This window comes from Pantherophis guttatus, chromosome 5 (genome assembly GCF_059756535.1).
Source record: "Pantherophis guttatus breed Tessera chromosome 5, ASM5975653v1, whole genome shotgun sequence".
Taxonomy (NCBI): Eukaryota; Metazoa; Chordata; class Lepidosauria; order Squamata; family Colubridae; genus Pantherophis; species Pantherophis guttatus.
In genome coordinates this window covers 12609515-12626579 of record NC_142067.1, presented here as the reverse complement: position 1 = coordinate 12626579, position 17065 = coordinate 12609515, and the positions used below count along the sequence as shown (strand labels likewise).

General features: G+C 45.0%; 1 protein-coding gene across 11 annotated transcripts in view; it reads right to left on the bottom strand.

Moving 5' to 3' along the window:
* Nucleotides 1–17065, bottom strand: part of FAT3 (FAT atypical cadherin 3) — a 626029-nt gene that overhangs the window by 105481 nt on the left and 503483 nt on the right. For all 11 annotated transcript variants that reach the window (XM_034408488.3, XM_087894589.1, XM_087894591.1 and 8 more), the window contains 3 exons: nt 12002–12198; nt 11223–11376; nt 8081–8314 (listed from right to left, as the gene is read on the bottom strand). In XM_034408488.3, coding sequence (XP_034264379.2) covers nt 8081–8314; nt 11223–11376; nt 12002–12198 — 585 coding nt within the window. The remainder of the gene's footprint in view (nt 1–8080; nt 8315–11222; nt 11377–12001; nt 12199–17065) is intronic.

Genomic DNA, 17065 nt, shown 5'->3' with positions numbered 1-17065 from the left:
CACATGCTAATCGAGAAGAGCTGCTATCACATAAAACATGCAAAAATATAGACAGCCATTAGATGGCAACGAAGAGAATCACCATGATGTTTATACATTTGCTGCCATCTAGTGGTCATTACTAGGACGCGGTGGCTCCGTGGCTAAGATGCTGAGCTTGTCGATCGAAAGATCGGCAGTTCAGCTGTTCGAATCCCTGGTGCCGTGTAACAGGGGAGCTCCTGTTACTTGTCCCAGCTTCTGCCAACCTAGCAGTTCGAAAGCACGTAAACAATGCAAGTAGAAAAATAGGAACCACCTTTGGTGGGAAGGTAACAGCGTTCCGTGCGCCTTTGGCATCTAGTCATGACGGCCAGATGACCACAGAGACGTCTTCGGACAGTGCTGGCTCTTCGGCTTTGAAACGGAGATGAGCACCGCCCCCTACAGTCGGGAAGACTAGCACATATGTACAAGGGGAACCTTTACCTTTACTTTTAGTTAGAGGTCTTCAAACTTGGCAGCTTTAAGATTTGTGGACTTCAACACCCAGAATTCTCCAGCCAGAATTTTGGGAGTTGAAGTTCACAAGTCTTAAAGCTGCCAAGTTTGAAGACCAGGGGTGGGTTCTAAAATTTTTTTACTACTGGTTCTGTGGGCATGTCTTATTTTGTAGGTGTGGTTTGATGGTCATGTGACAAACAATTCTTTAGGATTTAGCAGAGGTATTGGTCCACCAGGCTTTTAACTGCTTGTAGAGCTGTACTTTTTTTTTAAAATTAGATTTATATACCGCCCTACTCCCGAAGGACTCAGGGCGGTGAACAGGCACAAAATAAAATACATAGATACAAAAGTTAGAAAACATAATTAAAACCAGATTAAATAATTTAGCCCGAGAAAATTAAAAATCCCCAAAATTAAAAACAGATTAAAATTTCAATTTAAAAGAATTTTAAATCAGGGGCGTTCTGATCTACCTATTTGTTTTTGGAGCGCACCGGTCTACCACCAGATGGCCTTTTCCCGCTGATCAGCTGTAGGGTGGCCCTTTGAAGCGCCGCGGCAAGGGTTTAAACAGTTTTTTTGCTGCTCTGCCACCACCGAGAGCATTGGAAACCGCTTTCAGGCAGCTTGGCCTCAATTGCCAATCTACCACCACCGAGCGGTTTACAAGGAGCGGATCGGTTCTAGCCGATCAGTTGGGAGGCTTCTTGGCTTCTCAATTTAAAGCTAAGGTGTCTTGGTTATTTTTTCCCTTCTTTGCCAAGTGAGCCCTGATTTTTTCCTTCTAGCCGATCAGCTGGGACTTGGGAGGCAGCGAATAGATTGGGGGCGGGGCCAGGCAGAGGTGGTTTTTACCAGTTCTCCAAACTACTCAAAATTTCCACTACCGGTTCGCAAGAACCGGGGAGAACCGGTAGCAACCTACCACTAATAATGACCTCTGTCTTTAGTGGTTATTACAGATTTTGCAGTGAAAACTCAGAAGGTTAAACCTCCTATAAACCTCACCAACTTTTCCAGCTCTGTCAAGATCAAATAGCTTCAGCCATCCAACTGGGCAATTCTTTTTTTTTTTTTTTTTTTTATAATGACAGAAATGTTATTGTATAAAACCAATTAACATGGATCGGAATGTAACATACATTTATTTTCCGCTCGATATGTCGGGAGGACAATTCCTTGCTTAGAAAGGCCTGGGGAAGGATGCCCTGTTGTCTAGGCATATTCATAAAATGCAATCATAAGAACAATATATGAACACTTGTTTAAATTATATTACCAAAGATTAGATGACACTCTCCAAGGAACAGTTTTTTTTTTTTTTTTTTTTTTAAGAAAACCATTTTTGATTTATCCAAAGGTGATGACATGAAACCTTGAAAAAGTCATTAGGCAGAAATGGTACTTCAATTATAATTTAGAATCTACATGTCGATACACACAGGATTTATCTCCTAACATTCTGCAGTTATTAAAGGTAAGTAGTATTTAAATTATGATTTTATTATATGCCTACTTGATTCATTGGTATTTTAAAATCTTTGCAGATTCAAGTCATCCATCATTACTATTATTTACTCCTATTGCACGAATTACCCCGACCCCAATGTCAGATAAGTTATTGGTGAGTTACATAAAAAAGAACAACAAATAGCTACAATTACTATTTATAAATGAGTATTTATAAATTTTTATTCTTCTAGTTTTACTCTAAAGAGAAGATGCTATCTTTACCCTTTTACGAAAATGAATTAACAAACCAGGAAATTTTTTTTTTCATTAATTGCAAATTTCCATTTCTTGATTTAGAGCAGTGGAACAAACCACAATTAAGAATCCATACTGAAGTCAAAATTGATCTATAAGGAATCCATATGAAATCAGCTTGTCTTAAACCCATTCATGGAAACCTTTACCTTTATTTATAGAGTCATGAACTTTAAATTCATGTTAGGCCAGGACCAGCGGTGGGCTCCTGGGGATTCGGCAGGGTTCGGGCGATCCTCTTGCCAAGGATTGGCGGGATTTGGCGAACCCCCCAAATGCCACCCCTGGCTGGCCATGCCCCTCCTGCCCCTCCCCTCCAAGGAGTCTCCACGCGGCCTGTTCATCATTTCAGGTAAGTGCAGGGGCTGCACGGAGGGTCTGGGAGGGCAAAAACCAGGCCTACTGGAGGTTCCGGAGGTCCGGAAAGGGGCCTGTCTCCGGCCTCTGGAGGGCCTCCAGACCCCAGGGGAAGCAGTTTTTGCCCTCCTGGAAGCTCAAGAAAAGCCTCCGGAGCCTGGGGAGGGTGAAAAATGCCCCCCCTGGCTGTGGTGCAGGTTGCCGACTACCCCATGCCCACCCAGCAACCGGGCAGCAAACTAGTTGCTAAAGGATCTGAAGCCCACCCCTAGCCAGGACTAACCGCATTCTCTCCCTACATGTCTGCACAGACAAGGGAGATTCCAGTTAGAAGAGATCTAGCTGGTATCTAAATGGCTTCAGGAATCATGAATTCTTCAGTTACTGATAGATGCCCAACTAGCCTTAATGGCTAATTGTGGTAATTCCTAATTCTCTTAAGGCTTCGTTATAATTGATCGATCTCAGTGCTCTAAACTGAGCCCAAAAGCCTATTGTCAAACAAAGAAGAGGAAGGTCAACTTATTTTCCAAAGCACCAGAAGGCAAGACAAGAAACAATGGATGGAAACTAATTACAGAAATATATTGGATTGATTGAAACAATTATGTAAGTTTGAATGAATATTTTGAAGTCAAATGCATCAGTTTTGGACTTCTGTTAACAGTGGGACTAAAAACAACAACAACACCATGAATTCTTCAATTACTAATAATTGAAGATTCCCAACTATAAACTGTTCCTGGTATTCTGGACTTGATAGGCTTGGAAACACCCTCGGAGCAAGCAGAACACAGAATTGTGCAGACAGACCTGGAAGCCATCTTTTACAGTTGGGCCTTCAGACCTGTCACATTTTTCTACTGTGGGAAAATGGGGGGGGGGGAATTGCATGGACTATGTGTGATAGGTAGTCAAAATAACATTCCTTTCTCAGAGAGTCAAGGATGCATTGCCCTAACACCTGGAGTCGGATGACTGTGAGGGGTCTCCAGTTTGGATGGTGGATGATTGGACCATGTGATGGACATGAGGGTGCTGGGCAGGGACTTGAATTTTAACTTGGGTGGGGAAAACCTGGAAACTTCCAGATTTGGGTTTTCCCAGATGTGCCAATATGACATTGCTAATAAAAAGTAACTTTGAGGAAATTCAAGCCTCGGAGTTTTCTTTTTGTTGGGGGGTGTTACTTGGAACCCTGACACAAGTAATTGCCTCCCTCTTCTGTAGAGATTCTCAGACATCCAGGCCATGGTTATCCCAAAGGTGCTTTTTCAGGAGGCAACTGGACTTTCTTGGGGTTTTTTTCCTTTTGAAGACGTTTCACTTCTCATCCAAGAAGCTTCTTTAGCTCTGACAGGATAGATCCTCCCACTGACTATCCTGTCAGAGCTGAAGAAGCTTCTAGGATGAGAAGCGAAATGTCTTCAAAAGAAAAAAAAAAGAGAAGAAAGTCCAGTTGTCTCCTGAAAAAGCACCTTTGGGACTGCCTCCCTCTTCATTCTGCTCCCTTCCTATTGTCTTCCCATTAAAATACACCTTTAAAGCAGGTAAAGGTAGAGGTTCCCTTGCACATGCGTGCTAGTCATTTCTGGCTCTAGGGGGCGGAGCTCATCTCCGTTTCAAAGCCAAAGAGCCAGTGCTGTCCGAAGACATCTCCATGGTCATGTGGCCGGCAGGACTAAATGCCAAAGGTGCATGGAACACTGTTACCTTCCCACCAAAGGTGGTCCCTATTTTTCTACTTGCATTTTTTAACGTGCTTTTGAACTGCTAGGTTGGCAGAAGCTGGGACAAGTAACGGGAGCTCACCCCATTACGCGGCACTAGGGATTCGAACCGCTGAACTGCCGACCTTTCGATCGACAAGCTCAGCCTCTTACCCGCTGAGCCACTGTGTCCCTTTTAAAGCAGGTATCACTGTGCAAATGGCATGTTCTCAAAAGATGACCACGCATGGAGAGAGGGTTGCCTGTCTTCAGTACGGAAGGATTTATAGCTGTATTAACAGACTGCTGAATCAAGAGATCTTTCTTTTAATATTCACATATCAATACTGTCATGTTTTATTACCGGCATCCTGTGTTTGCATTTGACCTTAATAGCTAAGCTACAAGTCAAAAGTTAGAGAAGGAAATCTGCGCTATTCATCATTAACTATAAAATCTGCTGGCTCTTTGTTTCTCTTTCTCATGGCTCCGCTCTCTTATTTCTAACATGAAGTAGCGACAAAAGGAAAGAATGTTCCTACATCTTCTGTTTGCATTCAAATTTTGATTTTGATCTGCATTCTAAGATTCAAATGCAAAATGCAAATTCAAATATTTTTAAGCAGCACTTGCTTCCTAGTATGAACAGTTAAGAGGTTCAGTAGAATTCCCACGTTTTGTTTTCAACAAACATCCAAAGACAGATAAGATTCCAAAGTTGAATCCTATTTTTATTTAGGGAAGTTTGTGAATCCTGTGGCAAATCTAATGCCAATGAACTTGGACAACCTGCAATGACTAGGCCAGTGATGGTTAACCTTTTGGGTGCCGAGTGCCCAAAGCACATATGTGTGCGTGCGAATGCACAAGTGAGTGCCCAAACCCCCAAAATGCAATGCCAGAGTCCCCCCGGCGCATGCGCCCCACCTCTGCCCATGCGTGCGCATCCCCGTGCATGCACACACCCCGAGCATGCGCCCCCGCACCTGTTTTGGCTTCCAGGTTGGTGCAGGAGGCTTTCCAGGCCAAAAATGGGGTGCGGGGGGGGGGTCTCATTCACCCTCCCCCGGTTTATCTTCCAGGTTGGTACAAAAGGCTTTCCAGACCTAAAATGGAGCATGGGGACGCAGGCCCCCCCACCCCGTTTTGAGCCTGAAAAACCTCCTGCACCTACCCGCACATGCGCCCTGCCCTCCCGCACATGCACACGTGTGTCCCCCACATGTGCCCCATCCCCCACGCATGCGCGGCAGAGACACAAAGACCAGCTGGCTGGTGGGAGGCACGCACACATGCACGGTGGAGCTGGGCTGGGGCAACGGCTGGCGTGCCCACAGAAACGGCTCTGCATGCCACTGTTCTGCCCCAGCTCCGGATTTCCGAGGATATTGACACACACCAACGGTCCTTATCAAATTTATTAAGTAGCAAGAATAAACAAGACCGGCAAAGGTTGGCAACCAGCCCAGAAAACAAGATATGATAAACCAAAATACTCTGATAATAAAATACGAGTTGTTTCCAGCAAGAAAGCACTAGCTGCGTGCGACTTAAATAGGCTAAGGGAGTGGCCAATTATCCTCAAGCCCTACCCTCGAGTAGACCTCCTCCTTCTCCTGAGTAGCCACTCCTGCATCCTGACAGCCCTGCGTGCTCAAGCATTGAGGAGAGGCTCCTCCACTTTGCTCTCTCCACTTGAAGGAGCCTCTGGAGGTTCTGAAGGCCCTGGCTGAGTCTCTGCCTCTGGCACCATATCCTCTTCAGCCTCCTCACTGTCCGACGCGAGTGCTGGCTGCGCAGGCTGCTGGCGCGACCCCACACCAGCCTCCTCTTCGTCGGGATCAGCCACAATCCGCGCAGGCCGCTGGCGGGGCACAACAGGCACGTGTGCCATAGGTTCACCATCACGGGACTAGGCTTTGCAATGGGATGAACTTCTGCATTAATTCAACCCTGCCTAGAGTTTGTCTTTTGCTAGCAAAAATCCTTCAGAGACAGGTGAAATGCATTTTCCTTACAAAGTTTACGAGATGATCAAACTGCAATTGACTGATATTTTATCTGAGAGGCTCCCAAAATCACAGCCAGGGCACACTAATAAAAACTTCCCCTGATGCTGCACTGCCACTTTGCACAATCATATTTTCAAGAGCCAGGGAAGTGCAAATGAGTATAAAGATTTATTGCAAGGTTAAGCTCTCTAACAAGAATCTGACCAACCAACAGTCAAGGGAAATGAGCGGGAGATAAGACAGTCATTCAAGATGGGCTGGACTTAGATCTGTTGTGGGTGCGTACGGACTCATGACTTATGACACATTTGACCCCTCCCTCGGGCTCAGCCTGGTCATCTCCTACACATGTAAGAGTTGCGATGATGCAGGGGTTAGAGTGCAGTACTGCAGGCTACTTCTGCTGATCACCGGCTGCCAGCAGTTTGGCAGATCGAATCTCACCAGGCTCAACGTTGACTCAGCCTTCCATCCTTCCGAGGTGGGTAAAATGAGGACCCTGATTGTTGGGGGCAATAGGCTGACCCTGTAAACTGCTTAGAGAGGGCTGTAAAGCACTATGAAGCGGTATATAAGTCTAAGTGCTATTGCTATATAAGGATTTCAGAAAATGTTGGCAAAAATGTATCTCTTGCAACACTTCTCTGCCTGGTAACTTTTGAGTACCATCTATCTATGAGCTAATTTAGTCCCATGGACCAGGGGTGAAATCCAAAATTTTTCCCTACCGGTTCTGTGGGCGTGGCTTGGTAGGCGTGGCAGGGGAAGGATATTGCAAAAATCTCCATTCCCACCCCACTCCAGGGGAAGGATACTGCAAAATCTCCATTCCAACCCCACTCTGTGGCCAGCCAGAGGTGGTATTTGCCGGTTCTCCGAACTACTCAAAATTTCCGCTACCAGTTCTCCAGAACCTGTTAGAACCTGCTGGATTTCACCCCTGCCATGGACTTTCTACTATTTTGTCCCCCTCCCCTTTTCTATTCAGTTGTGTCTGATTCTTAGAGGCTGCCTGGATGAGTCCTTGCAGTTTACTTGGCAAGGTTTTTCAGAAGTGATTTACCATTGGCTGCTTCCTAGGGCTGAGAGAAAGTGACTGGCCCACCATCACTCAGCTGGGTTTGTGCCAAAGCTGGGACTGTAAGTCACATTCTTCCAGTTTCTAATCTAATGCTTTAACCACAAAACCAAACCTAATCTCATTTTTTAAAAAAAATATTGAATTGATTTATATTTCACCATTATTATTACTATAAATAATTCAAGGTTGTGAACATAGACAACATTCCTTTTTCCTATTTTCCTCACAATAATAAACTTGTGAGAAGGATTAGGCTGAGAGATAACGACTGGCCCCAAGTCACTCGGCTAGCTGAGGTAGGATTAAAACTCAGTCTCCTGGTCATTTGCCCAAAACCAACCACCCAGCAGAACTAGAACTCACAGTCTCCTGGTGATTGGCCCAAAATCACCAAGTTGTCTTTCACATGTTTAAGATGGGACTAGAACTCACAGTCTCCTGGTTTCTAGCCTGGTGACTGGGCTAAGGCACTATTTAACCAACGAACGTGAGCTTTGGGTTTGGGGACCAAATCCAAATGTGAGAACGTCAGTTTCTTGTGCTATTTCTGAATTTTACCATTGCTGTTAAAAGATAATGCATAAATTACAGGGGAAATAAAGGCTACCCCTTACCAAGTTCTACTTACACGCTTCTAATCGGTGTTGCTTTTAGTGTCCTATACTCACCTACATCAGGGTCATTGGCTTGAACTCTTGTCAACAAGGCTTTGGTGGCGGTGTTCTCATAGACACAGGCGGTGTAGTGGTCAGAAGAAAACAGTGGAGGATTATCATTGACATCTTCCAATATTAGATGGAGTTTTGATTGACAGAATTTCCCTCCCCCATCAGTTGCCTGGGCGATCAGATTGTAGACGGGGGTCTTTTCACGGTCTAACGGAGCTAAGGTTTTGAGCTCCCCTAAAACAAATTCAAGGGGAAAAAAGTAAAACAGGGAAAAATAAGTGGACCGTCATGACAATATCATTATTTTATTACTAACACTACGGTTTTGTTTTTACAAAGTAATTTGTAAATGTTATAATATGTAGTGTAAAATTGGAGGTGGTGACCCTTTAAGAGCTGGATGCAATGAAATTTCATTTTCAATGTATGACAATTAGCGTACATTCAAAGTGACAATAAAGTTACTCTATTCCAGTGATGGCTAACCTTTTTGCTGTTGCGTGCCAAAAGTGGGGGTCGCGCGGGGTGTGTGTGTCACGCGTGTGTGTGCCTACACCCATAATTCAATGCCCTTCCCGTGTCTCAATCCCCCATGCATGTGCGCGTGACCCCCCTGCGCTCCCCTTGATTTTTGGCATGTGATGGCAAAAAGGTACTGGTGGGCCTGGTAGGGCGGTTTTTCGGCCTCCCCAGGCTCCAGAGGGTTTCTTGGAGCCTGGGGAGGGCAAAAACAGCCTTCCCCCCCCCCCGGAGGCCAGAAATGGCCCATTTCCCGACTTCGAGTGGGACCAGAAGACCCATTTTTCGCTCTCCCCAAGCTCCAGAGGCTTTCTTGGAGCCTGGGGAGGGTGAAAACAGCCGTCCCCACTCCCTGGAGGCCCTTCAGAGGATGGAAACGGCATGTTTCCCAACTTGCGGTGGGCCTGGAAGGCCCAAAAATCAGCTGAACTCTGGTGCTGGAGATGACTCCGGTGAGTCCCTTGGACTGCAAGGCGATCCAACCGGTCAGTCCTAGAGGAGATCAACCCTGACTGCTCTTTAGAAGGCCAGATCCTGAAGAGGAAACTCAAATACTTTGGCCACCTAATGAGAAGGAAGGACTCACTGGAGAAGAGCCTAATGCTGGGAACGATTGAGGGCAAAAGAAGAAGGGGACGACAGAGAACGAGGTGGCTGGATGGAGTCACTGAAGCAGTAGGCTTGAGTTTAAATGGACTCCGGAGGATGGTAGAGGACAGGAAGGCCTGGAGGAACATTGTCCATGGGGTCCCAATGGGTCGGACACGACTTCGCAACTAACAACAACAAGGTTTTTTAATACAACAAGGTAAATGTTCATTGACGTTTGATGTTCTTCACCAAAATGATGTCTCCCTTACAACACTCCCTGGATCTCTAAATGCCAAGTTACATGGACCAACCTGACCTAATCTGCACATTTCTATCATCGGCCTAACAAGTTGCTGCTGATAAATTACCAGAATTTCCCTTTTCACTGCAACCCCTCCTTGTATCTCCTCCCAAACTGTTAAAAAAAAAAAAGAATTGCATAGCATTGATAAACAGCTTGGGATGGAGGCAAGTGTACTGCAAGAGAGGAACTGAAGTATCAGGAGGCGGAATAGTGGTAAGCTGCTGAAGAGATGATTGTATAGTGGAAGATTAGACACTCAAGCGAACAACTTGGCCACTTCATCATTAAATAAGTGCCCAGGCACTACCCTCCTGCTAGAAAAATTCTCTCTTCCATTCAAGGCAACGTTGCAAGCTATATTTCTTCCATTAAACTGAAAGAGACCTCACAGAGAAAAAAAATGCATTTTTAATGCACGGCTCTAATGGATAGGCATATAGAGTTCTAAGACTGGAAGTAACCAACGGGCTTCACTCAGGCAGAAGAATAATCGTAGATAACGGTTAGTCATGCATGCGGCCAATCACACCAGCAAATAGGTGAGTAACAATTGCCACTGGCTCATTTATGGATTACGATCCTTAAAACAGATGAAGGAGCTGCATATCGGAAAGGGAAGGGAAAGGTTCATCTTAAGAAGCATCTTGAGAGCTTCTGCACCGGAGACAAATTCTTTGTGCGCGTCTAATCACATTAGGCCAAATGAAGTGAAGTGTTCTGATTCCTCCATTCCATTCAATTCCTAAATAGCTTGAGGGGAGCCAACCTATTCTCCGAAGCACCTGAAGGCAGGGCAAGAAGCAATGGATAGAAACTCATCGAGGAGAGAAGCAACCTAGAACCAAGGAGAAATTTCCTAACAGTGCAAATAATCCACCAGTGGAACGGCTTGTCTTCAGACGTTATGGGTGCTCCATCACTGGAGGCTTCCAAGAAGAGACGGGACAACCATTTGTCTGAAATGGTATAGGGCCGTGATGGTGAATCTATGGAAGTGGTACGCAGAGCCATCTCTCTGGGCACGTGAGCCATTGACCGTTGCCGTTCCAGGTTCCGGCGTGCCGGCCAGCTGGTCTTCACACGCGCAGGAGGGCCAGAAACCAGAAGAGCAGCTGCCTGGAGTGCATGCGCATGCCGGAAAGATGATCTTATGGTTTCTGGCATGCACATTGTGTGGCTGCTCTTCCAGTTTCCAGTACGTGCTGGCCAGCTGGGCTTCATGCGTATCAGAACCTGGAAGACCAGGTGGCCGGCACGCATGTGTGCACAGGAAACCAGAAGATTATTTTCCTGGCGCGCGCATGCGGACCAGGCGGCTGGCCTTCCAGTTTCCAGCACGCGCACATGCACTCCCATTTCGGCACTCAATGCTGAAAAGGTTCGCCAATACTGGTATAGGACCTCCTGCTTGAGCAGGGAGTTGGACTGGATGACTTCTAAGTTCCCTTCCAACTCTAATTCTATGTTCTATTGTAGTTTATTCTACTCTACTCTACTCTGTTCTGTTCTGTTGGACAAATGTGGTCTCCTCTATAAGATCTATTTTTAGAACTACTAGGCAACTTCTAAATAAGCAAAATGTTGGAAGCAGCCAGCATATTTTGGCAGTAATGTGAAGGAGGTACCTAGAGGCTGAGGGAGAGAAATCGGCAAGCTTCCTAAGTAGCTGTAATTTCAGCAGTAATCAAGCAGAGAAATCATCCATGTAAAAATTCATCATCGTCTTACCATTTTCAGGATCCAAAAGAAACTTGCCGTTTCCTGAGCCATATAAAGAATAGCGAATTTCACCGTTGGATCCAATGTCTACATCTTGTGCACCCATTTTAAGGATGATTTTGTTGGGAGGGATGTCCTCGGGAAATATTGCCATATATGTAACCTTAAGACCAAAAAAAAAAAAAAAAAAAAAAAAAAAAAGAAAAGAAAAGAAAAAAAAAGAAAAAAAGAAAAAAGAAAAGAAAAAAAACAGTTATTCCAATTTAAGACTGACAAATGATGGTCAATTAAAAAATGCCAACGGTCTCAATTTACCATGTTGTAAACCACTTAGAGAGGGGCTGTAAAGCATCATGAAGTGGTATATAAGTCTAAGTGCTATTGCTATGCCATGTATACAGCAGTTGGTTTGGAAGTGCTGCTCAGTGCCTGCGCTCCATTCATTATCCATTTTTAGATCGTATTGACCAGTGATGGGATTCAGCCGGTTCGGTACGGATCGCGTGAACCGGTAGCAGCGAATGCGGGAGGCTCCGCCCACCCACCCGGACATAATGTGTGACTACTATGCATGTGCAGAGGTGGCGCATGTGCTCACATTTGCAAACTGGTAGGGAAAGTAAGTGAATCCCACCTCTGGTACTGACCCATCTCCAGATAGTTGTCATTGGACATGTGATGCATAATATGTTCCAAAAAAAAATAAATAAAAAAAAATCTCCAGTTTTATCTATCTGTTTATCTGATCTAATCTTAATTTCCATCTGTTGAAAAAGCTGCCAACTAACCTGATCACAGACAGGGCTGTTGTCATTAACATCGGTGACGGTCACTTCCACCGCACTCTGGGTTACGAACAGTCCATCCGTGGCTGTAATGTTCAGCAGGTAGACATCCTGCTCTTCTCGATCCAGAGGCCTCTTGACGTACACCTTCCATTCGTTCTGAACCAGGCCAAGAGCAAACTTCCCTTTGGGGTTTCCTCCTGTGGCAAAAATACAAAAAAAGTTGCTTCAGGCAGGATATTCAGAAGTCCGAAAGGTTTCTCACAATGGCCTCTGCTTAAGTCAGGGGTCCTCAAACTATGGCCCGTGGGCCGGATACGGCTGACCGAGGTCATTAATCCGGCCCGCGCAGGATGACGAGGCTGCCCTGCCCACATCGCCCCACCTACCCGCCGGCCCCCACCCGCCTTTTGGAGGCCAAAAACGGGACACCTGGAGGCCAAAAATGGGCTCGTTTTTGGCCTCCCCGGGCTCCAGTACCATTCTGCCGGCGTCCCATTTTTGGCCGACAGAGTGGTACTGGAGGCCAGGAAGGCCAAAAACGGGGTGTATAGAGGCCAAAAATGGGCCCCGTTTTTGCCTCCCTGGCAGAGAGAGGGAGAGAGGGAGAGAGAGAGGGAGGGAGGGAGGGAGGGAGAGAGAGAGAGAGAGGGAGAAAGGGAGAGAGAGGGAGGGAAGGAAAGAGAAGGAGGGACAGAGAGAGAGAGGGAGAGGGAGAGGGAGAGGGAGAGAGAGAAACAGAAGTCTCTTGTACACACCCCAAGGCAGCCACATCCCTTCACTAATCTGCTTTCCGCCCCCAGGAGCATAACAAATTAAAGTTTAATTTGTGTGTATTGTTTGGACTGCTGAATTGCCCATGCCCACACAGTCACATGCCCACCTAGTACCCCCCCAGCCACCCCCCCAAAGTCTGAGGGACCATGAATTCGCCCCCTGTTTAAAAAGATTGAGGACCCCTGGCTTAAACCAAAGAGTTAACAGAGCTCCAGATCTGGTGTTGTCGGGCTGTGCGAGGCCTGGCTGCAACTGTCCGAAGGTAAGTAGTAGGGCAGCTCCACCCACCCATCCCCACCCTAACTTAATTTTTACCTGTGCACCGTGGAATGGGCAGGGTTTTAATTAGGACTTATTTTTTTGGGGGGGGGGTAGGGCTTATATTAGGTGCACATGTAAAAATCAAGCTAGGACTTACTTTCGGAGTAGGTCATATTTTCGGGGAAACACGGTACGCAAACGACAACCCCCTGAGGCAAGTTGGGAGATGGGATCCTTGTTTTACTCCTCTGAAGGGTAATCAGATTCAAACGGTGAACAATCAATAGGCTTCACGTGGTACAAATTCTCTTTCCACTTCAGTCTCGAGGGGATGTGCTTCAACCCCCCCCCTCATTCCGGTTACTAGGACAATTTCATTAGCTGTTGATTATGCAATCAAGGGAATGCAGCAGAATGTGTTAATGGAGGTCTCTTCTTCCTTCCTTCCCTCCCCGCCTCCCTATACTGCTGGTGTTGTTTCTGTATTACTTACAATGCTTGTTTGGGGGTGTGTATTTGTGTGTGAGTTGAGTGCTGATTTCCAGAGCCTGCCAAACGCACAAAGACACATGATCTTTAAGTAGACCTAACAAGAGGTCGTTTAAAGAGCCGTTTCAAGATAAGGCTGGCAATTAAAGTAAATTTATACAAGAGGAAAAAGCCAGTCGAGGAAGAGAAAAGATGAAGCTAATCAGCTGGCTATTACCCTAGAAGTGTGACTCTGAACCCAGGGATATTACTTTTTCCACATCATTAAATTGCACGGTACAAAATCAAGTCAGAACACTTGTTTTCACCATCTTCTACGAGGGAAATAGAGCCGTTTCAAATATTGGTGTATACAAGGAATAAAAAGCCGGGAGTAATGATTTTGATCCATGTTCCTTAATATTCCCAGTATTTATTTATGCCTTGATGTTAAAAGTTTATGGAGATTCTCAATCGTTCAGGTCATGTTTGTCCAAAAGGTGCTTTTTCCAAAAGGCAACTGGATTTTCTATGACAATTCCTCATGGTCAACTTGCCACTTGGGACCTGTTCTGACCTAGGTTCCCTTAAAAAGCAGGAAGCAGAGTCTTGGTCCTGGCAAAACCTCTTTTATTTACACGACTGTGAATTCCTTTCATTCACAATCAGCAAGGCCTGTCCAAACAGTTTTTCAAAGGAATATTTATCAACACAGACCTTGTCTCGCTTGGAAGGCTGCCAGGTAACTAATTTCCAAATGCAGTACAAGGCAAAACTTGGCACAGAGTCACAGAACGAACAATTGTTTCCTGCAAAAGCCCACTCCCCGTTTGCTCCTCTTTTGTTTCCTATGGGGAGGTCAATTACCTCCAAGGTGTGGCTTTACTCCCAAGTTGACCCTGCTTTCTGAGTTGTTCTTGTCTTCTGGCAGCTCTGTGCATGCGCACACTGGGAACAGGCTCCAGCTGTTCCTCTGCCTCACTGCTGTCTAGCTCCCTCTCTGCCTCCAACACAGAACCCTCGTCTGAGCTTTTCCCAGCCCCAAGGACTGGCCGTGTTCCTCCCCAAACTCCTCACTGTCCGACTCTGCTGCCAGCTCTGCTGGCTGCTGGCGGGCTACAACAGGACCATTTGTGGAACTACTGGCCATGGCCAACTCGTTGTGGGACAAGAGTTACACTAATATATGTATAAAAAATGGTGGAATAGAATCATTAAAAAAAGGATGAAAAAGGAGGGATAGAATGAAATGCGAATGTCAAAAATTTAAATAATTTTTAAATTTATTTTAAACAATTGAATCGTTAAATTGTTCTGCGGCAAGTTGCCTCATTTGGTTTCTTGAGTTTTTTTTTTCCCCCCGTTTGAAAATATTTCGCTTTTGCAGAAGCGAAGTTCTTCTCTGAACTGAAGAAGCTTCTTGGATGAGAAGTGAAATGTCTTCAAAGGGAAAAAAAACAAGCCCAAGAAAGTCCAGTTGCCTTTTGGAAAAAGCACTTTTGGGACGATGTTAAAAGTGACATTTCTCTATGAGCAGAGATTAACGCCAAGATACCAAACCAACAATCAAGTGAACAATACCGCAATCAAGGAACAACCAATGCAGATGAACAAGTTAACAGTAAACAACAACCTAATTAATGAACCACCAAGAACACTCCTACCAACAGACAGGACAAGCCAGAAGTATATAAAAATAAGGGCAAATCCCACTCCCTTCTAGCACTGATGATGTTACCTAGTTTGGTAATGAAACGCCTGTAAGAAAACCACCAAACTCAAGAGAACACCAAGGACCCCACAGTTAAATTTCCCTGTCTGCAGCATACTATACTCAGATTCAGTGGAGATGTTTCGGTTTGACTTTACTATAGGTAAAGGGTCCCCTCGCACATATGTGCTAGTTGTTCCCAACTCTAGGGGGCGGTGCTCATCTCCGTTTCAAAGCCGAAGAGCCAGCGCTGTCTGATGACAATTCTGTTTGTCATGTGGCCGGCATGACTAAAAACCAAAAGCGCACGAAACACTATTACCTTCCCACCAAAAGTGGTCCCTATTTTTCTACTTGCATTTTTTACATGCTTTCAAACTGCTAGGTTGGCAGAAGCTGGGACAAGTGACGGGAGCTCACTCCGTTATGCGGCGCTAGGGATTTGAACCGCCAAACTGCCAACCTTTCTGATCAACAAGCTCAGCGTCTTAGCAATTGAGCCACCGCATCCCCCGACTTTACTATAGGCATCTCAAAGAGAGCTTGTTCGACCTTCTACTTGGACCTTTGACCACAACGATGGCCTCAAATTTAGCTTTTGAATGCCATAATGTAAATAAATCATAAGCAGAATTCAAGATTGTCAACGCTATTTAGTCAGTTACGAGAGTTACTGGCTCAACACTTCTGGAATATAATGTTTTGGGAAATTTTGTTCCAAGTAATCACCTGTTTGGGCAATGTGGCTTAAATTTTTTAAGGTTAAAAGAAGTGTGTGCGATTGTGTTATGTTATGTGTTGTGGGTGTGCACGGCAATCTGTGACTCGGGTCTTTTATTTCCCCTATATATGCTTGCTTGCAAATCCAGTTCTCTGGTGATTAATTAACTTTTCTGCTAACATAATAAGCAGCCCCGGTGTCTTAAAAGCGTTCTAATTAATCAATTTTTCTGTGCATTTTTTAAAATAGAAGAATCCCAACTGCAAATATTAACATTAAAAGGAGCCTGAGTGGCGCAGCAGACTAATGCTACTGTTAAAGGTAGTATTTAGCTTCCGGCTGCCTGCAATTACTGTAAGTTCAATTCTCACCAGGCTCAAGGTTGACTCAGCCTTCCATCCTTTCTAAGGTAGGTAAAATGAGGACCCGGTTTGTGGGGGCAATAAGCTGACTTTGAATAAAATATACAAAAGTATGAAGGCTATTGCTTAACGCCTTGTAAGCCGCCCTGAGTCTCCGGAGAAGGGCGGCATATAAATAAATTAAAAAAAAACATATTTTATATTACAAAAAAAAAAAAAAAATCTACTGGCGAATTTTACATTCTGCTTACATTACAATATACAAGGACTACTTTAAAAAAAATCTGATTTTTTCAAAGGCTTTAAAGCTTAAACAATCGGCATTATACTGTCTCAAATCTTTGTTTACTTCAAGTCTGGATAACCCCCCCACCCCAAATCAGTGCATCTTACAAAAGTTAGGCACGTTCAACTACATAAAAGGAATGTGCAAATCCCCAAGAAAAATAAACTCTTCAAAACACAGGAATAAACCACACACAGAAAGTTTAAAAGGTCAAAACGCTGCAGTTTTGGAAATCTGCTATAAAACTTTCTGTGAGTTCCTACAATTAATAGATTAACAAAATGCTAATCTTCAATTTTTTTTTACTACCGGTTTTGGGCGCATGGCTTGGTGGGCATGGCAGGGGAAGGATACTGCAAAATCTCCATTCCCTCCCTACTCCTGGGGGAAGGATGTTGCAAAATTTCCATTCCCACCCCACTCTGGGGCCAGCCAGAGGTGGTATTTGCTGGTTCTCCAAACTACTCAAAATTTCCGCTAC